The 23,945-nt window shown below is 43.0% G+C and overlaps 1 protein-coding gene across 2 annotated transcripts; it reads right to left on the bottom strand.

Annotated features, from left to right (window-relative positions):
* Nucleotides 1–68: 68 nt before the first annotated feature.
* Nucleotides 69–19,034, bottom strand: ARHGDIB (Rho GDP dissociation inhibitor beta). 2 transcript variants are annotated; one of them, XM_061417750.1, is made up of 6 exons: nucleotides 18,932–19,034; nucleotides 8,016–8,199; nucleotides 7,102–7,185; nucleotides 5,097–5,173; nucleotides 3,463–3,526; nucleotides 69–737 (listed from the first exon to the last, which is right to left on the bottom strand). In XM_061417750.1, the coding sequence occupies exons 2-6, from the start codon at nucleotides 8,191–8,193 to the stop codon at nucleotides 538–540; spliced, it is 603 nt and encodes a 200-aa protein (XP_061273734.1). In that variant the 5' UTR covers nucleotides 8,194–8,199; nucleotides 18,932–19,034; the 3' UTR covers nucleotides 69–537. The 2 variants fall into 2 exon arrangements, with proteins under 2 accessions (XP_061273734.1, XP_061273733.1); XM_061417749.1 differs by lacking the exon at nucleotides 18,932–19,034 and adding an exon at nucleotides 18,538–18,907.
* Between the last annotated feature and the right edge of the window lie 4,911 nt (nucleotides 19,035–23,945).

Genomic DNA, 23,945 nt, shown 5'->3' with positions numbered 1-23,945 from the left:
GCATGAATGGGGACCTTCCAGTTACCATATTTGCTTGAAGGGAGAATGTAGAGAAAGGAGGGTCTCAGTCAGCTCTTATAACTGCTTTATTCTTGTTCTCTTGTGCTGTTTACAGTGTCTCCCAGAAAAGAAAAACCCCAGTTGGCAGGGAACGTGATGATCGACCTTCACTGAACCAGCAGTAACCACAGGAGAATCCAGGGGTGGGAGGGAGAGACAAGGACCTGAGACAGAAGGACTGTGCTAGTGTGCCCATTTTCTGATCTCCAGTTGCTCAAATGGGAATAAAAGAAGGAATATTAAATGATCGTCTATGGGACAGAGAACTTCGGAGATCTGGGCATGATCAGAAGGAGGGCAGGACGAAAGCCCAATTTTAAGCATCTTGTTCGGCTATCACTGGGAGACTCCGTGTGGGAAAGGGTGCAGTGCTAAGAAGGTGGAGGGTGCTGGGAAAGGGCCCCAACTGTGATCAGGGAGGAGGGACCAAGGGCTCTTCTGGATGGCAAAGATAGGCAGAGCGAAGGGCTGGGGAGCTCATTCTGTCCAGTCCTTCTTAATGGACAGGTTCCACTCCCAGGTGAGGTGGTCATGCTTATCGTCATCGGTGAAGAAGGACTTGTTGTGGTAAGTGCCTCGGGCCAGCATGCCCTTGGGGGCCTCCTCAATTGGAGTCAGAAACTCATATTCCTCTGGCCGAGGCCCGTAGCTGCCCACCATGAACGTTGCTTTATCCACTGGGAAAAAAGAAAAGTTCATTAGGGTGAGAGCCTGTGTGACAATTTGGAGCAGAGCTCACTGTGATCAAAGCCAAGAGTAATAGTTTCCAAGCCTGGCTAAATATCAGATTTACCTGGAGCAACTTTTTTTTTTTTCCTTAAAAACATTTTTTAAAGTTGGAATCTCTTCATAATGTAGTATACTTTGACCCACTCTCAACCTATGGTTAGTACTATTGTAAGTCCCAAGAATCAGTGTCTTTAACTCTGAGATTTAGGAAAGCTGAGGAATTAGTGCCCTAAATCAATGAGGATCAAGACTCTATGAAGATGTAGCAGATTATATCATAAAAAACAAACAAACAAACAAAAAGAATTCCAGGTACTCCAAAGGTACACACTTCCAGTTACAAGATAAATAAGTCCAGGGGATCTTCTCAACCCAGGAATCGAACTTGGGTGTCCTGTATTGCAGGCAGATTCTTTACCAACTGAGCCAGGGAAGCCCTAAAGTACAGTGTGGTGACCATAGTTCACAATACTATGTTGTGTATTTGAAAGTTGCAGAGAGAGTTGATCTTAAAAGTTCTCATTACAAGAAAAAAAATTGAAACTGTGTGGTGATGGGGGTTAATTAGACTAATCACGGTAATTATTTTACAATATGTACAGGCACAGGTCATTATGTTGTATACCTAAAACTAACACTATGTTATATGCCAATTATATCTCAATTAAAAAAACCCTGAAACTAATTGAGACCAGAGTTCTGATCTCAGCCCTGCTACTATCTACGTTTCGGGGATTCAGTTTCTTTTCTATATAATACACCTTGAGGATCTTCTATCTACAAACTATCATTCTGTGGATAGTTGCAAGAGATAAGGTAACAGCTGGTGATCAGAATGAACAGAAATCATGGATGGAATAATTAGATGAAATGGGAAAACCAATAATTTGTTTTTTTGTTTTTTTTTTTAAATAGTGGTGAACTGAAACAGATGGTAAAAATAGCCAACCAGAGTTATTAAAAGGTGAGCAACTGGGATATATATTAAGAATAATAAGGACTAGAAAGTTTAAGTAAAGGTAGGTGGGCAGGCAGGCAGGTGATGTTTAAATTGGCTGTTATTTTGAATAAGTTTGGAGGAATAGCTGCAGACATTCTTGACAACCTTTTGCCCAAGTGATACATCAGAGTCTTTACACCCAAAGGAAAATAGGAAACTGAACTATGTTTTCGTGAGACTAGGTATTGGAAGAGCAAGGACGATCTTTAAGGTTAACTATCTTCTGTGGGATTTGAGTCATTAAGTGGGTCTTTGCTGCTACTGCTAAGTCGCTTCAGTCGTGTCCGACTCTGTGCGACCCCATAGACGGCAGCCCACTAGGCTCCTCTGTCCCTGGGATTCTCCAGGCAAGAACACTGGAGTGGGTTTCCATTTCCATCTCCAATGCATGAAAGTGAAAAGTGAAAGTGAAGTCGCTTAGTCGTGCTCCATGCTAACTGATCATTGTCTTCCTTAGTCCTCTTTGATGGATTTGGTGGAACTGACCTATGCATTACTGATTCACCCCTCTAGGGGACGCTGTTTCACACCATTAGGTTAACGAAACGTTTAAAGTGCTTTCATCCGCCTTCCACCTTTCATTTTTCTCTGCTCTTATTAACAGAACACAACTGAACATGCACCGTTTAGGTGCAGCTTGTCAAGGAAACTGTAGATTAAATAATGTGATATTATTTGTTTCAGTTACAAAGTGAAAGTTAAGTCACTCAGTCCTGTCTGACTCTTTGCAACCCCATGGACTGTAGCCTACCAGGCTCCTCCGTCCATGGGATTTTCCAGGCAAGAGTACTGGAGTGGGGTGCCATTGCCTTCTCCAGGGGATCTTCCTACACAGGGATCGAACTTGGGTCTCCTGCATTGTAGGCAGACGCTTCACCATCTGAGCCGCTTTTCTCAGTTCTAGAAAGAGTTCCCCCCGCCCCCCCTATTCTTTGGCCAAGAAATTGAGCACCGCAGCCCCCCTCCCCGCTGGCACCTGCCTATCATATGCTACTAGCACCTCCCATTTGGGTAGGTCTTTCCTCTCGGATTTCTCTGACACTCAGGTTTTTTTGGAGAAGGAAATGGCAACCCACTCCAGTGTTCTTGCCTGGAGACTCCCAGGGATGGGGGAGCCTGGTGGGCTGCCGTCTATGGGGTCACACAGAGTCGGACACGACTGAAGCGACTTAGCAGCAGCAGCAGCAGGTTTTTTACTTGTGAACTGCTTTTAAAAAAAATTCAAGAGTACATTTATGTACTTGAATTCAAACTTGGTTGTGTTCGCTTGCGTGCTATGTTGCTTAGGTCGTGTCCGACTCTTTGCGACCCTATGGACTGTAGCCCTCCAGGCTCCTCTGTCCATGGGATTCTCCAGGCAAGAATATTGGAGTCGGTTGCCATGCCTTCCTCCGGAGGATCTTCCCGAGCCAGGGATCGAATTCTTATTCTTCCCCTTTATAAGTAATAAAATTGGATTTCAGAAGCAGAATGCTGAAGGTCGGTGGCTGACCCAGTCTTAACTAGGTTTCTGTTAACATGGAAGTAAGTAGATGTGTGGCTCTCCAAGGGTGAATGTCCACAGCTGTCATCAGATTCTTCAATGAATTTAGGACTAAACATCGCTAATAACCCGAAGTTTACGTGTCCCTGAGAAGCGGAGTTTGATACAGTGGTAAGTGTGCATACTTTACCTTTCACCCCCGTCCGGTAGGTGTGTTGAACATACTTCAGTCCTGACACAATATCCTTGTTCACCTGTAGGTGGGAAGGAGCCATGTGATTCAGATTAAAGAGGGTCTTCAATTTTTCCTCATATTTCATGCTGATCTGACCTAACTGAGGCTTCTCTAAGGATGAAAGGACTGAAGATTTAGTTCAGAATAAGTTACTACCATCATGTAGCCTGGCGATGAGGCAGAGATTAAAGAGAGGAAGTCACAAGACTCAATGTTACCGAAGCTGGTTCCAATTGTTGAATACTATGATTTTTGGTGTGGGGGAGGAGATGGTTAATTAAAACAGTCTCAGTATTCTGCATTACGTCTCTCCTTCCTCCATGGCCCAGAGAAGGGTCTTGAGCTCCTTCTCCCTGAAGACTGTCCATAAGGCCTTTCTTGTTTTTAGGTTACAAAGGCATTAATGAAAACTATTATGTAAATATCTGAAAACCCTAATCTCAGAAATGATCCACCAAACATATGAAGAACAAACAGGGAGAAAAGTCGTAATGGACAGTTGGACCTAGAAGATGATTTTGCTTGTAACATAACTGTGATTGGAGTCTAGAGATGAGATGAGTCACAGGAAAACACCCCCCTCGGATGAAAATAATGGGTGAAATCCATTTGCCTCTGGCATATAGTTTGGATGGCTGTCATTCTCAGATGTTGTCTGGAATCTTGCCACTTTCCCAAGCCTTTCAAAGAAAATTTACTAAAGTGGAATGAAAATATAGACAGCTCGAGCACTTTATTTTTCCATGATTCATTCTACCTAGGGCTGAACCGGTCTGTTAATTTTATACCATGGTCATGTTTATACAAGCAAATTAAAGTGGGCACAACCCCATTAGCTGGATGGCTTGGTTAATTGTTCACCCATGTAAGAATGAAAGAGTATTGTTTCTCTTTGACAATAACCAGGGCTCTGTTTTTATTTTGGACAGAACAATTAGAGCAGTCTCTCAGTGATACATTTTGTTTTGTTGGCAATGGGGTAGTGTAGCCATGAATACTTCTTGCTTAGGTTTGGAACAGTCAGTCAGCAAAACCTGTAGCATAAAGCTATTGAAAGCAGACAGAAGGAAAACAGCTTCATTGAAGAAAGAGTGATAAAATGAAACCCGAACTTTCTAATTCTTCTAACTTCTGCATGTGACTCATAGATATAGGAAAAAAACCCACATCCTTCTAGAAGCCTTTAAGCTGGTCTCCTGGGCATAGTAGAAGATGTGGTCTGGTGGGTAAAAGACCAAAAAAAGACGGAAATGGTGGTGGAGTGGTAATAAGGACTTCAAAAAAGAAAAACTCCTGTTTTTCTACTGCTCCACAGATCATCCATTTAATATAAACATGGTTGAGATGGACAAAAGGAAAGTGTGAATATTCCTTGTTATTCCCTGCCTCTGCCTGCCCACCCTTCCCGATTGTCTTCCACCCCATGAGGAAGAAGCTTTGGGAACTAAAACCGAGAGCCCAGATTTAGGGAGAAATAGAAATTAACAAACGTATGCCAATGTGATAATGTAAGAAATTTGATTTTTTTTCTTCTTCTGATTACAGGAAGAATTGAAACTTTATACAAACATACAGGGCCATATACTTACTTTGAAGTTAATTTTGACTCTATATTCAACACCTTCCTTTAGGACAAAGGTTTCTTTTTTAAGGGCTTCCAGATCCCCTGTAGAAGTGAATTTTAAAAGAGTTAATTCTCGCTGAAAGGACATTCACAAGGAGATGAATGAAGTTGAAGCTCCTGAGCCATTTTCTGGACTCCTCAGGGCAACACGGTCCCTATGGTCCTCAGGTCAAAGAATGTTTGAGATTACTCGCTGCACAAATACACATTTGGAATTCCTGAAATCTTATAGCCGATATGAAAGAAACATGATAGAGCTTTCCCTCCAAGTTTGACTGCAACCTTAAGAATACGCAAGACTTTATGCTTAAAGACTCTGCCCCCAGTCCTCAAATATATAGGAGAAAAATATTATGTAAGAATGCCAGCTATTTGTTTTTGTAGATTTGTTAACGTGTGTTGTGTTTTCTAAGCTTTAGAAAATGTGCTTGTTTGGTTCCTTTTTATCATTCTAAAAAATATATAAAATTAAAAAATTAAAAAAATAGATTTTTGTACTTAATTTTGCTTTTGCATTTGCAATTTCATACTTTTTTTTTTTTTTCTTAAGGAAAAGAAAGCTTATCACTTAAGTTCTAAAGGCTTCAGGCTCCATAAAACCAGGATCTGCCCTCTAATTCCTGTACCTTGGTTAGAGAGGTGGTCTTTGTTCCTTTCCCAAAGTGATCCTGTATAATTTGACATTTGGGGTGACTGTGTGTGTGTGTGTGTGTGTTTTGCACAGTTTTGTGCAGATGCTTCATGCATATAGCTGGCACCAGCCTCCTCTGTATACATCTAGTAGCTTTTTTTTCGCTGATAGAAAACCAAGCTTATTTTGTTGCTGGGAAAAAGGGACAGGGACCAAGTTTTCCCTGCAGGATCGATGATTGAGCCTTTCCGAACAGAGCAGGTTTCCTTAGTACTACTTCAGACCTTATCTTGCAAAATGACAGTTGTACCTGTTAACTTTACACAATTTCTCACAGGAAGAGGTCTGAGGCCCGGTGAGAGAGAGAGAGAATTTCTTTCTGAGAGATGCTAGAACGTGGGGGTAGTTGAATGTGGGACTCTGCTCTAATGATTTCAGTTGAACAGGAAGTGTGTCTTTTCAGCCTCCAATTTCCTCCCTCTGACAAAAAGCCCATATAAGGTAAAGAGTGGTTGTCTTATGAGAGGGGAACTACCTTGCTCCTAAGCTTGCTGTTCTAGAGGCATGCTCTGTTCTGTCTCATGAGTCTATTTTATGAATCTGGTAATAATAATAATTATTATTTTTTTCCCTAAAGACCTGCCTTTGATGTCCCCAACCCCTGGCTTGGTGGCCCTTTCCTCATTTCTCCCAGTGGCCTACTTTCCCCCAAATCAGCCACCTTTCCAGTCTCTCATCATCTCCTCCAGACCTAAGTTTCAGGAAAGGACTTGATCTTGGCAGCAATAAAGTGAAAGAAAATAACATGTTAAGTTGTACATCTTTAGTGAGGGAAGTTGCTTCTTTCAAAGAATCAGAGTTTTAAGCTAAAAAGGTACTGCATATTTCACAATGGAATTCCTAGCATTAATCAGGAGGTCTTAGATTTCTTCTTGCCTTCAGGTAAGTTCTGTAGCTGACACAGGATCAATATTTTCTCTGATCTTTATATTGTATGTGTGTGTGTTTGTGTATGTGTGTGTGTGCACTCAGTTATGTCTGATTCCTTGTGATTCCATGGACTGTAGCCTGCGAGGCTCCTCTGTCCATGGGATTTCCCAGGCAAGAGTACTGGAGTGGGTTGCCATTTCCTTCTCCGGGGGATCTTCCCAAGCCAAAGATCAAACCCAAGTCTCCTGTGTCTCCTGCATTGGCAGGTGGATTCTTGACCACTGTGCCACTTGGGAAGCTGTTTACTTTACTAGGTTTTTTTTTTTGGCTGGGACAAGGGACAAAAACCATGCCCTTGTCCTCATGGTGACATGAGGCCCCAGCAAACAGAAGAGCTGTGATCACTTACCAGTGAGGTCCATGGTGATTGGTCCTGGGGCACTTTCACAAACAAGGGTCAGGCGGGTGACAGTGACATTGGGGGCTGTTGGGTCTGCAGAAATTATAAGGCACTGTGAGCACAGAGAAGAGGTATATACATACAGGGTGTGTGTGTATACATTTCAAGTAGGAAAGAGAGAAGATGAAAAAGAAAAATGGATCTCTGTCTCTAGAGGAGAAATAAAGATGGAAGTGGCAGATTCACCAGGCTTGGTCTTAGTGACCTTGGACCTTCCTGTGAAGCTATTTCTGCTTCAGGTACTTGTAAGTGTGTTAGTTGCTCAGTCGTGCCCAACTCTTTGTGACCCCATGGACTGCAGCCCACTAGGCTCCTCTGTCCATGAGATTTTCCAGGCAAGGATACTGGAGGGGGGGTTGCCATTTCCTTCTCCAGGGGATCTTCCCAACCCAGGGATCGAACCCAGGTACTTGTAGGCCCACCTTATTCATCAATAGCAAACATTTCCAGAGTGGCTAGGGGGAAGGTACTCTGCTGGTTGGGCAGGGTGCATCCATATATTTGGACCATGTCTGACTCTGCCATTGTGTGTTGGAAATGATGGATGTTAGGTAAGGAGTGAGACGGAGAAAAAGAGAACGTGAGAGACCATGGAGAGAATCCAATTCTGAGTAATAGCCTGAAACTCCTAAATCCTTCCTATGTGTTATTTTTGTCTATTTCAAGGCAACGTACCCTTTATCTCCAAAGAAAACTTAATTATCCATCTATAACTTGGTTTGGCACATGGAGACTGCAGCTCACTCCCTTAACCTTAGAAGCACTTGGGAAACTCTTCTTTGCACCTGCTCCTGAGTAGCTCAAATGTCTGCCTTCTCTGTGCCCCTCGACCTGCCCCACTCTGTCTCCTCACATACACATACCTGCTACCACAGGACCGTCCCCCAGGAGCGTTTTCTTGTACTTAGTTAGACTTTCATCATCTTTGTCCATCTCCTGCAGCTCCTTCAGGGACTTCTGTGGGGGGGGCTTGTAGTTGAGCTTGCCATCCAGCTCATCGTCATCCTCTTCCACGTGTGGTTCTGGGGCCTTTTCAGTCATTTTGATCTAGAGGGAGACAGAAAGAAAGACAGTGAGGATTTATTGGCCAAAAGTCCGTGGATATGAGCTATGCTTGAGGGGCTGCTCTTAGTCTTGTCGTTCTTAAGTCACTAAGTCCTGTCCCACTCTTTGCGATCCCATGGACTATAGCCTGCCAGGCTCCTCTGTCCATGGGATTTCTCAGACAAGAATACTGGAGTGGGTTGCCATTTCCTTCTCCAGGGGATCTTCCTGGCCCAGGGATTGAACCCACATCTCCTGCACTGGCAGATGGATTCTTTACCACTGAATCATCAGGAAAGCCCACTCTTAGTGCTATTTTTGCCCTAATAAACTTCTGTAATTGTCAATGATTTTCCAGAAGATTTCCCTCTGATTCAGCCTCATTCTATTTCACAAAATAAGAATATAACACATTCTAGGTTTTCCTTTGACATGTCTGAATGTTTTCATACTGTGATGAATCCCTCCTATTCACTCAATGAAACTGACAGTAAGTAACTCACTTGTGAATTCTATAAAACAAGTGAAGCAACACAGCACAAGCTGTCCTGAACAATGAACGAACAGCCCTAGTTCAGAGAGTTATAGAAATGATCATAGTCCTACAAATCTAGCCAGTCTTGCAGGTGTCAAAGTGCTCAGCATGTATCAATACAATCCCAGTCATAATGGTGTCAAGTACTTGGTAAAGCAAGTTAGTTTTTCCCCATTCATTGCATATTTCCCTGAACTCCTGCAAGAGCTCAAAAGCAAGTCATGAGAAGTTTTAGCCCCTGTGATATCTGCCTGAGTGTCCTCCCCCGGCTCCCAACATTGCTAATAATTCCCCAAGGCCAGCTAGTGGGTTTTGTTTCTCTCTCACTTTAAAAATTTATTTGGCTGCCCTGGGTCTTCATTGCATTATACGGGATTTAGTTCCCCAATCAGGGATCAAACTCAGGGCCCCTGCATTGGGAGCGCAGAGTCTTAGACACTGGACCACCAAAAAGTCTCTTGAATCTTCCGAAACACTTGAATACTTGTCATTTTATAAGTGCTCATTGATTGGGTTAATAGGTTCTATATCTAACGAGCTTCTGTTCTTTTGAAATAACACAAAATAATAGAGGACTCCAACTTTTAGACAAATTGCAACTGTCTCTTTAGTACCCTTCTGTCCATCTCCACTTCTCCTTTAGTACCTCCTTCCCTTCTCCAGATCTCCTGTGACCTTATGCTCTCAGACCTTACCTGGGCATACCCTGTTTTCTTCCTTCATCATCTACATTTACTTGTTTTATGTTAAAACATCAAGGGAAGATCTAATACAATTATTTACACTTAAATGTTAATGACTGATTGTAAATTTTAAAATTATTTTTCTTAAAGCAGGTATAGTCAGAGCTTTTCAGAGTTGAAATGAACCTTGGAGGTGATATAGTCCAAAAACTTGCTAGTCACTCAGTCGTGTCCAACTCTTTGTGACCCCATGGACCGTAGCCCACCAGGCTCCTCTGTCCATGGAATTCTTCAGGCTGTAATACTGGAGTGGGTAGCCATTCTCTTCCCCTTGTTTTATCACTGAGAAACTCGAAACCCAGAGCTTAAGAGAATTGCCCAAGTTCATGTATCTCAATGAGATGCCCTGTCCTAATAAAGAGGAAGGAATCTCTAGGAAGAATTTCAGGCCTGGGGTTGGCAGAAATGGAGCTATTTGGGGGAAACAAGGGAGATATTTAGACAAGGAGATAATTTCCTGGTTTCCTTTCATTCTGCTCCCAGGGTAACTCTTCCCTGCCTTGGGTAAAGGCTTTACTGTTCCGAAGTGGTAGAACTCTAAGACAATACCTATCACATCTCCTCTTGAGTGACCCTGCCAAGTTCTATAAGGTTCCTCTGAGAGTTTGAAGCTATCTGTGGCCAAAATCAGTTGTGGTTTCAAATTTAATGTTGCTATTATTGGCAATGGGAAGAAAAATAATTTGGAAGTGAAGCTAAACAAAAGCAATTTTAACAGGGGAAAAAAAAAAAAAAGGAAAGGAAAAAAAATGATATCTCTTGGCTCATCTATCTTCTTCCAGAAAAATAACAAGCTGAACACTATAAGCCTTGATCAACTCTGCAAACAGTATTGCATTGCCTGAGTCCACTTCCTGTGCAGGAAGGAAGCTTGTAGGCCTGTTGCTATGGCAACTCTTGCTTCTGCCGAAGAACCAGAACCACTCAGAGCTGAGTCTCTAGAGAACAGCACAATCAACAGAGTGACTAATTCAAGTCCTATTCCAAACAACACTCAGGGAAAGTGAATAAACTGGCTGGAAAAACGATGAAGGATGCAGTTGGTGGAGGTTGTAGGCTGTGGGTAGTTTAAGGACAACCATTAAGCCACAGATAAAGAACAACGCAGATGAGACTAATTAGATGAGACAGGTTCTCCTCTGGTGACACCCAGGAGCCTGACCAAATACCCAGGGTAGAGGTCACATAAAAAAACTGCCGACAGAGCATCAGCAAAGCTATCACCTTATGAGGACATCTCAGCACTGTAGAGAGGCCTTTCTGGAAAGTATTACTTGGTTCTCACAAGTCATGCGCTTAAAGTTTGACTACGAAAGGATGACACCACATCCAGGCACTAATTAGCTCAAGGTGATTTTAATAATCTGTAGGGAAATGACAACCCACTCTAGTATTCCTGCCTAGAAAAATTCCGTGGACAGAGGAGCCTGGCAGGCTATAGTCCATGAGGTTGTAAAGAGTCGGACATGATTGAGTGACTGAGCACACACACAGGGAATTGTAATTCTGTACCCTCAAATCTCAATTTTGAAAGGAGAGGGAAACAGAGACAGAGAGAAAGATCTAGTCTAGGACAGTATTTTCTAACTTTTGATAGTGTCATACTTGGCAACATAATTTATCTGTCATCTAGATCTTGATTTTTTAATTGGTAAATCAGAGACATGTCACTTTTAAATTTCCTTGATCCACTGCAAACAGATATAATAATTACTCAATGAAAACGAGCCACACATTTATTTAAAGACATTGAAGAACAGAGAATAATGTGGGATTATGATATGAAATTGTGGCAATCAAGAGGAGGAAATTTGGGACCAAATGAAAATAATTTGGTCTAATTATATAGCATAAGAAAAAGAGATATGAAGTCAGATGACTCCAAATCAGTTCACTCTGAAAAGCTGATTAGAAAAAAGAAAAAAAGATGAAAATGTCATAAAATGACAAATAAAGGACTGGAAAGCACTTCTCAGGGAAAGCCCTTCTGAAAGCAAAATGAAGGTCACAAATATTTGATGAGCATCTAGCATTTACAAGACACTGTTCTTTAGCACATACTGATGTTTAAGTTATTCTCCAAAGTGGAAAAAGTTGGGGGATGAGCAATCTATCCATACCAAAAATGCCCAGCTGGTTTGATTGGTGGTTCTTAATCTTTCTGGAGATTGCAAGTCTCTTTAAAAATCTAGTAAGAGTCATGGTCCTTATAAAAGGAGAAAAGCAAAAGCCCATGAAATTGTGCAAGCAGCACAGGGATTCGTGGAGCCCTGAAGTCCTTCATAGACTCTACTGGAGTCCATGATTAAGAACATGACCTTGAAACTATAACTTTTGGAAACAGTGAAGCAAAGCATTGAGTGTTAAGCATGGACTTCCCTGGTGGCTCAGATGGTAAAGCATCTGCCTACAATGCGGGAGACCCAGGTTTGATCCCTGGATTGGGAAAACCCTCTGGAGAAGGAAACAGCAACCCACTCCAGTACTCTTGGCTGGAAAATCCCATGGACAGAGGAGTGTGGACAGACATTCCATGGGGTCGCCAAGAGTTGGACACAACTAAGTGACTTCACTTTCTTTTTCACTTTTTGCTTCTCTCTGAAGCCCGGCCCGACCAATGACACAACTCAGCCTCAAGCCAAGGATCATGTCTGTGAACCTGAAACCCTGGACCTGCAGAGGCAGGAGGAGATACTGAGTAACGTCTGGATCTCAGGGAACATGACCATAGTCCAGCAGAAGAGCTGTGGTTTGGGAAGAGTTCTGGGTCAATCTACTTGATTTTGGATAATTATCCCCTCAATGAACTAGGCCTCATCATGCATGAGTTTTCATTCTGGCTTTGCTACTGACTAGCTATGACCCTGTGAGCAAATTTTCCAACCCCTGTGATCTTCCTTTCCTCATCTTGGGAGGTGACAGGTTAGGGGAGACCATCTCTAGGTGCTTCCTTTTCTAAGGTTGCTACCTGTAGTCAGGTGTCAGCTCAGTTGTCCTTCAGTTACCTTATTTCACCTGTATAAAAGGCTATCTGCCTCTGTTTTATTATTTCATATTGTTTATTTATGTGAATTCCCCAAAGAGTATGCATTTTCAATTTTACAATTCATTTCCGGGAAATTTCAGATTCTCCCAAAGCCCCAACTGGTTAATATATCTTGACAACAGTTTCCCAAGCTGTGTATGTATAGTGAACTACAAGTATCATTTTTCTCCTTTTAAAAATAGTTTAAAACTTTTTTGTTTGTGTTGTGTGTGTGTTTTGTTTGTTTTTCTTGTTGTTTGTTTGTTTTTTGGCTGCACCATGTGCCTTGCAGGATCTTAGTTTCCTGACCAGAAATTGAACCCTGGCCATGGCAGTGAAACCACAGAGTCCTAGCTACTGGACCACTGGGAAACTCCCTCATTTTTCTCTTTTTATCCTTCCATTTTGTAGGAATTTTAGGGAAATGCCAGGTTGCTCTCCAATTGCATCATCTAAAGAACAGCTTTTGTGTGTGTGTTGGAGTATAGCCAATTAACAATGTTGTGATGGTTTCAGGTGAACAGTGAAGGGACTCAGTCATACATATACATGTATCCATCCCACCCCAAACTCCACTCCCATCCAGGCTGCCACATAACATTGAGTAGAGTTCCCTGTGCTGTATAGTAGGTGTTTGTTGGTTATCCATTTTAGGAATAGCAGTGTGTACATGCCCATCCCAAACTCCCTAATTATTCCTTCCCCCCACTACCCACCACCCCCAAAACCATAAATTCATTCAGTAAGTCTGTGAAGAACATCTGGTTTTGTTATTGATAACAATAATTCTACCAGCTATCACGAGTAGCGCTAAACCCTGTCCCGAGGATTATCTCACTTAGTCCTCACCACAGCCTTAAGGATGGCTGTTATCATCATTCCCTTCTACAGATTAGGGAACCAAACTTGAAGTAAATAACTTGCCCGAGAAAGCATGCTGTGTAAGTGACAGCATGACTATGAGCCCGGGGGGAGGTTTCTGACAGCAGGCTCTAAGCTCTGTCACTCCAGCTGTCTTTATTAAGAAGCAATAATGAAATTAGAGAGCTTATTGGTTATCTTGAGAATCTCCATGGGGGATGCTGCACAGGCAGAGGTGAGTGCTGCTTTGCAAAACTCTGCAGGGCAGCTTTAGCAAGTCAGGGAAGTGTCATCTAAAGAGAATTTCGGTGCAACTCTACCCCATGTCCCCTTGCGCAAGCTGCTAAACCTCTGCTCCAGTTTTGGCCTCTGCAGAGTGAAACGGTTGCCTTCAAAGATCTCTGAGGCTCCTTCATAATTCAGTGATTCTAAGGCTGTCCTTAATTTAAACAAGGTTGTAAACCAAGAAAGGGAAAGAGGAAGTGGATGTGAGGCTGGGGAGAACCCAGATCATCAGCATAGAATATTCTAGATTGGGCTGTGCTCACCTTCCTCTGGGGCTTGTACCCTGTTCCACAAAGAGCAGGGCTGTGTCGCTTGTTTTCATGCTGTGTTTGATTACAGTTCTTTACACAGTAAAAGTGAAATGAAAGTGAAAGTGAAGTCGCTTAGTCGTGTCCAACTCTTTGCAACCCCGTGGACTGTAGCCCACCAGGCTCCCCCGTCCATGGGATTCTCCAGGCAAGAATACTGGAGTGGGTTGCCATTTCCTTCTCCAGGGGATCTTCCCGACCCAGGCATCGAACCCAGGTCTCCCGAATTGCAGGCAGACGCTTTAACCTCTGAGCCGCCTGGGAAGCCCTAACGTGAAATGGGGAATTATCAATTACATATTTAATAAGGCCCCAAAGCACATATGCTTTTCTTTTCTGTTTTCATGTGCTCACCTCTCTAGTTATCTTTATTTCCTGCTTCACAGATGCCTATACAGGTGAATTTTCACAGTGAACCCTCACACCCATGTTTACTGCTCAGTGAAACAGGGTCAAGCATTAGATGGGCTGAGGCAGGAACTTAATCCTCTCAGGCTCAATTAAAATGCCAAATTAAATTAGGGTGGGTATTCATGGCATGGGTATAACAGCACAAATCAGTGTTTTTGTTTAAAAATTCAGTGAAATTTCCAAGACACCGGAAGTGACATACACCTAAGAATTTACCAGTCTCAGGATGCAGCACACTCTTCTGGTTCATAACGCAGTTCTGAATAAGTGGAAGGCAAAGACAAGGTAAAACTCTTGAATTTAGATGAAACAAACCACCTGGTTAATTCATAAAACAATGACCCTTTGTTGTGTCTCTTGGGATTTGAGCACTGAGTCAGATAGACTAGAGATTCAAAATGTGTGTCCATGATTGACGTTCCAGGATGTAAGGGTGTTATTAGCCTCACTGAGCCTGAGTTTTTTTTTACCAGTAAAGTGGGAGTCATAAGCTTTTCTGATGGAGTTGAAGAGTTAGAGAAGACGTGAAAAGTTCTGGGACTATTCTGGCCAACAGTAGATGTTCAATTACCCTCTGTTCCCTTCTCCTCGCTTCTTCACGATACTCCGTGTTTGCTGGTTTCAGCTTCAGCGAGGTACCTGACTGCCAGACACCAAGGCTTTCTTTGGGCTCTGCCATGTTGACAAAGTCCTCTCCTTCCTCCTTAAAAATAGATTTGGTTTCTTTGAGGAGCATGGAAGAGACAAGAGGTTCTGGGAACTGCCAGGATTGTTTAGGAACTGAATCAGCCTGTAAAATGCAATCGTCACTATTCTAGTTCTTTAAAGAGCAATTTAATTTTAGATTTTATTTATTGCTCCCTTTCCTAAGTGAAGCCAGAGGTCATTCTGGGACTGATGGGAAATGATAGGAGACACAGGCACAGCAAATAGAGAGATTGTCCTTTGGCTCTGGAGGAAAGCGCAGTGGAGACTTAACTCAAGCCCTGAAATTGCCTAATCACACAACCTGATGCACCGGCCAGGAGGATTAGACAGAAGAGGTAGAGTTGAGGGAGGAATAGAAAGAAATGGGGAAGTGCCAGAAGTAGGGGGTTTCCAGCAGAGAAGTACCTATGTGAGCATCAGCATTCTATGTCACCCAGTCATCTTTACTTCCTGATGTCTAGGATATGCCCACTTTCCCCAAACTGGAGGTCATTGGTCTACAGCAGGTCATGGTGAGCTGGACTGTCTCTGAAGGACCACAGACGTTTCGGAGCCAGTCGAGGAGGATTTGGGTCTGCTCTGCTGCCTGGTGATTTGGCTTCACTGGGGAATCTAACTTTAACCCCTGGGACACAGCACGCTGTCTCGGTTCTAAATTCCTTTCTGGTGTGTCACTATTCCCAAATGACCCAAAGGAATTGATGCTTCCAATTGGGAGCTGCTCTCTACTGCCTCCACCCCACCAAGAGCAACTGCAACTGCAGAGCCGGAAGACAGCAACCAATCCAGTGCCTGAGAGGACAGTGTCCTCTTACATGCATTAAACATTAAGATCAAGCCAGAGGTGGGGTACAGATTCTTAGAAGCAGAATTCTTTAGTGATTCCCTTGAAGTAATTATTTCCAAGATATAATACGTTATTCCTCCCTGGGCATTCATAGTACGGTTGGTCCTCTCTTGATACCAAGAGCACGGGACTTGCAGCATCCATGGATTTTGGTATCAAGGAGGATGGGTGTGATCCTAGAACCAATGCCCCATGGACACCTAGATTTATATGCAAAAGGAGAGAGAACTCAGTGGATGCATTCAGCTTTTCTGAGTGTCTACTATGTAAAGTCACAGTTCTAGGTGCTTTCATGAATACTCATTTTAAATAATCTGCAAAGAAAATTGCATAAAGGCAGCCATTATTGGGCAAAAGATTACACTGCAATTAGTCCACTCACAGAGGTTTTAAATTAAACATGAAAAATTATGGCTCAGATGGTAAAGAATCCACCTGCAATACAGGAGACCAGGATTCCATCCCTGGGTTAGGAAGATCGCCTGGAGAAGGTAAGGGCAACCCACTCTAGTATTCTTGCCTGGAGAATCCCACGGACAGAGGAGCCTGGCAGGCTACAGTCCATGGGGTCACAAGGAGTCAGACACAACTGAGCAACTGACACTTTTCCAAAGACAATTTTTATAAGCACACATGGTGAATAGTAACTCTTCTAAGAAAACCCAAGCGAGACCAGAATGTGGAAACCACTAGGGAGGGACTCAGTAATTCTTTATTAAGTGGATAAGTATTGAAGTTTCAAAAGGAACACGAGACCCATCTGTGGGGGGTGCCAGTATGGACTCTAATACAAGATCTGGGGTGACAATAATACTGACCCAGAACAAAGATGCTCAGAATGGGGGCTTAAAGAACATTTCTGCCATGGTGCATTTCCTAAAATGTTCTTCTGAGGCAGCATAGCTACTGATTGTTTTTTGCATCAGTGTGTGACTTCAGTAAAGTCATTGCATACTTCTGAGCCTTCTTGTCCTCTCAGTGTCCTCATGGGATTCAGTTTTATACGTTTCTCACACCAGATCTGACACACAGAAGGCCCTCCATATAAGCTGGTTCTCTTTATCTTCTTAACTTTTACTGCCCCTCAACCCCACTCCTCAGGGTGTCTCTCTATCGGCCTGCTGAAGTTGGAATCTATTGTGCTCCCATGAATTGGCCAAGGCCCTCATGTTCCCATCAGACTGACCTAGCTATTTTGAGCTTCCACTGAAAACAGAACCTGCTCATTGCTCAGAGCATACTGCCTGAGGGACAAGCTCATGTTCTCCCAAATAACAGAGGACCATAGTCCAGTGCCTGGAGGTTGTTGGCCTTTGTTCAGCTATAACCTGCTTATTCTTCATGGGCTGTATCTGTGTAGTATGGGTGGTGAATGAACTTTTATTTCAGAATTGCACACATATCAGGAAAGAATAAAACGATCTTACTGTGCTTGTGTCATATCCAGTTATGGGAGGGGCCTTTTCTTATAAATGTAATGAAATCCAGCAATGGCGAAGATAAATGGCAACTGCCTATGACTGAACTTCCTGGATGCCAGCACAGACCTCTTGACTTCCCTTGCTTGAGCATCCAATATTCTAACTCTGAATCCAGTGTTTCTTGGTCTCTCCATGAAGATACAACCATGGGACCTCCAAGTCAAGGCATCTACCTTCCCCTACCTTGAACAGAACACCTCAGAGTTTATCTGACTTATACCACAAATTACCCTAGGTCCAGAGTTTAACCCACTCCAGTATGCTTGCCTGAGAAATGCCAGGGACAGAGGAGCCCAATGTGCTCTGGGGTCACAAAAAGAGCCCGATACGACTTAGCAACTAAACAAAAAACCAGAGTTGAAGTACAGACCATGTTTGTAACATGTGCTACCTGGAACATCCTTTAAAAGAGAAGAAAGTATTTCAGGTCACACCTAAAGCACTTCTCATGACTGCCAAAACCAGACCACAACATTTGGAAGGCCCACTGACTAGGTGTCCTAGCTGAGCCTACTTGAATTTTACTAGAATGCCTCTCTTAATAAGGGGCTTCCCTGATGGCTCAGCAGCTAAAGAATCCACACGCAATGAAGGAGACAGGAGATGCAGGGTTCAATCTGGGTTGGGAAGATCCCCTGGAAGAAGAAATGGCAACCCATTCCAGTATTCTTGCCTGAAAAACCCCTGGACAGAGAAGCCTGTCAGGCTACAGTCCATGGGATCTCAAAGAGTCAGATAGAGCATGCCAGCAAAGAGCAACCAAGCGTGCATTTCTCAATAAATTGTTGGGTGTCTTCTGGGTTTCCTTTTAGCCCTCTCAGATGTAAAGAGCTGGTCTTGGCAACGGCAGCAGTTATCTTTCTGCCCACCTCACTGGCTTTTGCTAGTGGTAGACATGTCATCTCGGTAGACTGATGAATCAATAGCCATGCGTTCTGCTATGCTCTCCACTGGGTTGTTAAATCTCATTGGACCCCAGGGGGGGCTTTCATTATATATTTCCTTTATGTGCCCAGAAAATTCTTTCCGTGGAGAACAGTTTCATGTTTTTTTTTTTTTTTCCTTTTCAACCCATCTCTTTAAGTCTGCTTAAAAACAGGAAACCACACATCTCCACCCCAGCACCAACCAACTTACCATGCACCAGCTTGGTTCGTAACAGCTTGGTTCTACAGTCTTTTTGCTTCTGAGGTTGGCCAGATGCCGGCTTCGACCTTGTAGGAACCCGGCCAGGCACTGCCGGCGGGTGCCCTTGGAATCCTTCTCCAGGACATGAAGGATGGGTCTCCTGGGCAGGCGTGCACGTCCTCCCTCATAGACCAGCCTCCCCTGAGTCACTGTTGCCATTCCCTGCCCAGACTTCCCCTTCTCTGCAGCCTCCTTAATAACTTTCTTATCATGGTTTATTTTAAAGAGGAACAACCCCTCTTAAAATAAATAAACTGTACAGGCGGTAGCCAGGTTTAGAAATTTCTTGCATTTGTCTGTGCTCACCTGCAGCCTTCCCCACCCCGAAGGGATCTCAACTTACTGTCAGTGGTCCACGTCTCCGTCCTGGGTGCCTCTGCCTCTCAAGCCTGACTTCTGAGTACTGGCAGTTAGAACAGGAAGGAAGTTGTGAGAAAAAAAAAAAAATGTTTTAAACCTACTCAAAGAGGAAACTCTGGGCTGTCTCAAATCCTGTTCCTTCAAGCTGCGTATCTCTTGATCAGCCAACTCTGAGCAGCACTCTTGATGATTCATGGTGCAGGCTACAGCATGACCACCCAGGTGAACACACAGCTGCCTGAGGGTTCAGACAAGGGTCTGTAGCCTATCATTGTGAGTGCTGTGAATAATTGTATGGCTGCACCTAAAAATCAAGCCATTTCAGTGCATACACTTCTGAGGCAAGTTGTCTAAAACCAGTAGCAGAAAATTCGCATAGGCCTTACTTTGTATGACTAACTTCTGTTCCTTTGGGGTCTCTGCCAGCTCCCTTATCAGCCAGATATGTTGAAAGTTTGCTGGCAGTGAATACTGCTAAGGGGTGCTAAGAAATTATGAATTTTAACTACACGTATTTAGCCCTAAATCTTAACATTGGTCCTCAAATTGGTTTTTAGAGTTTTGTTGGTCAGAATTTCAAGATGTGGCTTGTATGCCAGCACAAATCATCACATGCTATGTATTGTAGTTTTCACTAATTTTTCTTTTAAAAAGTCAAAGCCTTGTTTTGATTTAACCTAAGGATTGCAGATAGCAAGATAAAACTTCATTAATTCATAGTCTTCTAAGTCAGAACTTGTTATAATTTAACAAGTGCTAAAACTGACTTTGTACCTTATTTGAGGAAATGGCTTGTGAAGTAATTTGAATGGGAACAAGTTACAGAGGCCATATTTAAATCATTTGAGGGAAGTTTTTAAAGCACCCAAACCACATTTTCATTAGAAATCTCCACAACTGCTGCCAATAATAAATGGTTATTATTAATATTTAAATATTCAGTATTTCGGGGCTTCCCAGGTGGTGCTAGTGGTAAAAAACCCACCTACCAATACAGGAGATGTAAGAGATGTGGGTTCGATCCTTGGGTGGAGAAGACCCCCTGGAGGAGGGCATGGCAACCCACTCCAGTATACATGCCTGGAGAATCCCTTGGATAGAAGAGTCTGATGGGCTATGGTCCATAGCATCACAAATAATCAGACATGAGTGAAGTGACTTAATACACATGCATTCAGTATTTACATTGTTCCAATATGTTTAGAGCTGATTAATTATGCAAATATATTTGGAGAAACTGACATTAATTTTGTTGTCATTGAAATGTAATGCATTTTGTTTACTTCATTTTGTATATTGATGGCACCAGCTAAATCTTATCTTTAGTCAATGGAACTAAAGTAATCAAGGAAGTGGTGATCATTTGATGGAAGAAAAGAGATTAATCTAGAAAAATATGAAAAGAAAAACAGTAAAAGTACTGAAAACAAAAAACAGATTTAGTCTATAAATTTCAGGATGATGTAGATACCAAAGAGCTTTTGAAACAAAGAGGATGACCATATTATAAATAGAAGCAAATATTAATTTACTCAGTAGACAGTAAATTTTGTAGCACAGAACTCTCAAGAGAGGACATATTTCTTCTTTCAAGAATATTTTTTGAGCACATAGTTCCTCCAGGTCCTGTTCTAGACACTGCATCTAGATACAGGGTCGGCAAATGCAAAGTATCAAGATACAGCTGCAGGCAGCAGTCACAATCTCAAAATCTCTGCTCGCTTGTGGAATTTATGATCTGGGAGAAGATAATTTCCAAACAGGTCAAGTTTTAAAACAGGAAGAGTTACCATATGATCCAGCTATCCCGCTGCTGAGCATACTTCCAGAAAAGACAAAAGCCCTAATCTGAAAAGATACACACATCCCAATATTCACAGCAGCACTGTTTACAATAGCCAAGACATGGAGGCAACCTAAATGTTCATTGATAGATGAATGGATAAAGAAGGTGTGATGTATACACACACACACACACACACACACATATACGTAGATGTTATATTTATATATCTGTGCTGCTAAGTCGCTTCAGTCGTGTCCGACTCTGTGCGACCCCATAGACGGCAGCCCACCAGGCTCCCCCGTCCCTGGGATTCTCCAGGCAAGAACACTGGAGTGGGTTGCCGTTTCCTTTTCCAATGCATGAAAGTGAGGTCGCCCAGTCGCGTCCGACTCCCAGAGACCCCATGGACCGCAGCCCACCAGGCTCCTCCGTCCATGAGACCCTCCAGGCAAGAGTACCGGAGTGGGTTGCCATATATATAGATATTTATATATCTATATACACACGCGATAGAACATTACTCAGATATAAGGAAATGGCAACCCACTCCAGTGTTCTTGCCTGGAGAATCCCAGGGACGGGGGAGCCTGGTGGGCTGCCGTCTATGGGGTCGCACAGAGTCGGACACGACTGAAGCGACTTAGCAGCAGCAGCAGATATAAGAAAAGAATGAAATAATGCCATTTGCAGCAATGTGGATGGACCTAAAGATCATCATACTAAAGTGAAGTAAGTCAAAGAGAAGCATTATATGACACCACTTACATGTGGAATCCAAAAAATAATGATACAAATGAACTTATTTACAAAACAGAAACAGACTCCCAGACATGGGAAACAAACTTATAGTTACCAAAGGGGAAATCCCAAGGAGTTTGGGATTAACAGATAACACTACTATACAACAAGATCCTACTGGGTGGTACGGGGTACTTTTTCAGTATCTTGTGCTGTGCTCACTGTGTGCGTCGCTCAGTCGTGTCTGACTCTGTGCGTCGCTCAGTCGTGTCTGACTCTGTGCAACACGGTGGACTGTAGCCTGCCAGGCTCCTCTGTCCATGGGGATTCTCCAGGCAAGAATACTGGAGCGGGTTGCCATGCCCTCCTCCAGGGATTCTCAACCCAGGGACTGAATCCAGGTCTTCTGCATTGCAAGTGGATTCTTCACCATCTGAGCCACCAGGGAAGCATTATCTTGTAATACCTGTAATGGAAAAGAATCTGAAGAAGAATCCATACAACTAAAACTAACACAACACTGTAAATCAACTATACCTCAATTAAAAAAAAAAAAAACACAACATAGGTAAATACATTATTTGGAACAAGAAGGACTTGAAGAATCTGGAATGGTAGATTCAGTGGGTTCCACTACCCGTTTCTTATGCTATTAGGGAAGACATCATTAGTCAAACAGGGTGTTTTTTCCTACTAAGCTCAATGTGTCATCAAAATTATTCCTAATGTGCTGCTTTAGGCACAGACATTAGAAGATATGGAAACCCCTAAAAGTGTCTGTGATATCAATATATATATGCGGTGTTTCTGTGCATTTACTGGAGTGGGGTGGGGAGGGGAGAGCATTCCTAACTTTCATCAAATTTTCAAGGAAGTCCATGACCTCAAATGGATTGAGTTGCTAATGAAGAGCCTCTTTTCTTTCTTTTTAAAAAAAGTTTTATTTATTTATTTATTTTGGCCACACTGCACACCATGCAGGATCCCAGTTCCCAGGCCAGGGATATAACCTGTGTCCCCTGTAATGAAAGTGAGGAATCCCAACCACTGGACCACCAGGTAAGCCCCTAGAGTCTCTTCTTGATGATACGATGGTGGACTTTCAGTAAGTTGGAGGACAATTTCATATTCTTCTAAAATGACTTTCAGCATCACTGTCAGGGCTGGGGTCTACCTGAAATTACCATTTCTCACTTTCTTCTGCTGTAGTTCATTTTTTAGAACCCACCTGCCTATCCAGGAGACATAAGAGATGTGGGTTCCATCCCTGGGTCTGGAAGATCCCCTGGAGGAGGATATGACTACCCACTCCAGTATTTTTGCCTTTGAAATTCCATGGACAGAGGAGCCTGGTGGGCTACAGTCTATGGGGTTCCAAGAGTCAGATACGACTTAGTGACTAAACCACCACCAGTAGAAGTATATCTAAATTAGATAGAATTGGGACCTCCCTGGTGGTCCAGTGGCTAAGATTTCGCTCTCTCAATGCAGGGCCTCATTTGATCCCTGATCCGGGATCTAGATCTTGCATGCTGTAACAATGAGTTTGCATACCTCAGCTGAGACCTGACACAGCCAAATAAATAAATAAATAAACTTAGAAATTAAATAAAATAAATGAGAGTTACCTACATGCTACCACCAATTCTATCTCTTTTCTGGGGTAAGAATATTGCTTCGGGAAAGGATGAGCATGAGAGTGGTCACGGAGACCAACCTTCCTTTTTCTTCCTGTCTTTTATATATATGACATTTTAAACTACACTATTCAGGGTTTCATAGCCTTGGCATAAAAACTCATTTCTTAAGTCAACAAACCCTTGATCATTCCCAGTCTACGCCAGGCCAGGACTTGTGCACAGGTACAGAGATAAACAAGACACAGTCCTACATCTGTGCAGCTAGCTTAGTTGCCAAAGATGTAACGGGGGAAAACAAACAAATGGAAAACTTTTGTTAGTTTAGGAAAAGTAATATACTTGGGGTATTATGAGAGCACTAAGTTACCATATCAGAGAAGGCTTCTTGGAGGAAGTGACTACAGCTCTTAGTCTCAAAGGATAGTAGGTAGTTGACATGGGGAGGGCTGGAACAGGAAGAGAAGGCATTTGTGGAAAGGGTCATATATATGTGCAAAGTCGCTTTAGTCGAGTCCGACTTTTTGAGACCCTGTGGACTGTAGCCTGCCAGGCTGCTTAGTCCGTGGCATTCTCCAGGCAAGAATACTGAAGTGGGTTGCCATATCCTCCTCCAGGGTATCTCCCCTCCCCTGAGATCAAACCTGTGTCTCTTGCATTGGCAGGCAGGTTCCTTACCATTAGCGCCACCTGGGAAGCCTTAGGAGAAAAGAGGAAGCATGAGCAGAGATGTAGCATCCTTAAATAATATGATATGTGCAGGGGATTACAAGAAAGCAGCTCAAGGTGGCTGGACCTCAAAATGTGCATCACACAAGGAGAAGAAGCATGCCTGG

Source organism: Bos javanicus, chromosome 5 (genome assembly GCF_032452875.1).
Source record: "Bos javanicus breed banteng chromosome 5, ARS-OSU_banteng_1.0, whole genome shotgun sequence".
In the NCBI taxonomy this organism is placed as follows: domain Eukaryota; kingdom Metazoa; phylum Chordata; class Mammalia; order Artiodactyla; family Bovidae; genus Bos; species Bos javanicus.
The sequence above is the reverse complement of the archived record's forward strand: the minus strand, read 5'-3'. Positions and strand labels throughout refer to the sequence as shown.

Bases quoted from the DNA above. Each gene is read 5' to 3' on its own strand.
- ARHGDIB (XM_061417749.1), bottom strand. From the start codon at position 18,747: ATGGCAACAGTGACTCAGGGGAGGCTGGTCTATGAGGGAGGACGTGCA. The intron at 7,186-8,015 runs GTATGTGTATGT...TAATTTCTGCAG, and splicing joins GGACGGTCCTGTGGTAGCAG to ACCCAACAGCCCCCAATGTC. The intron at 3,527-5,096 runs GTAAGTATATGG...TCCCACCTACAG, and splicing joins GAGTCAAAATTAACTTCAAA to GTGAACAAGGATATTGTGTC.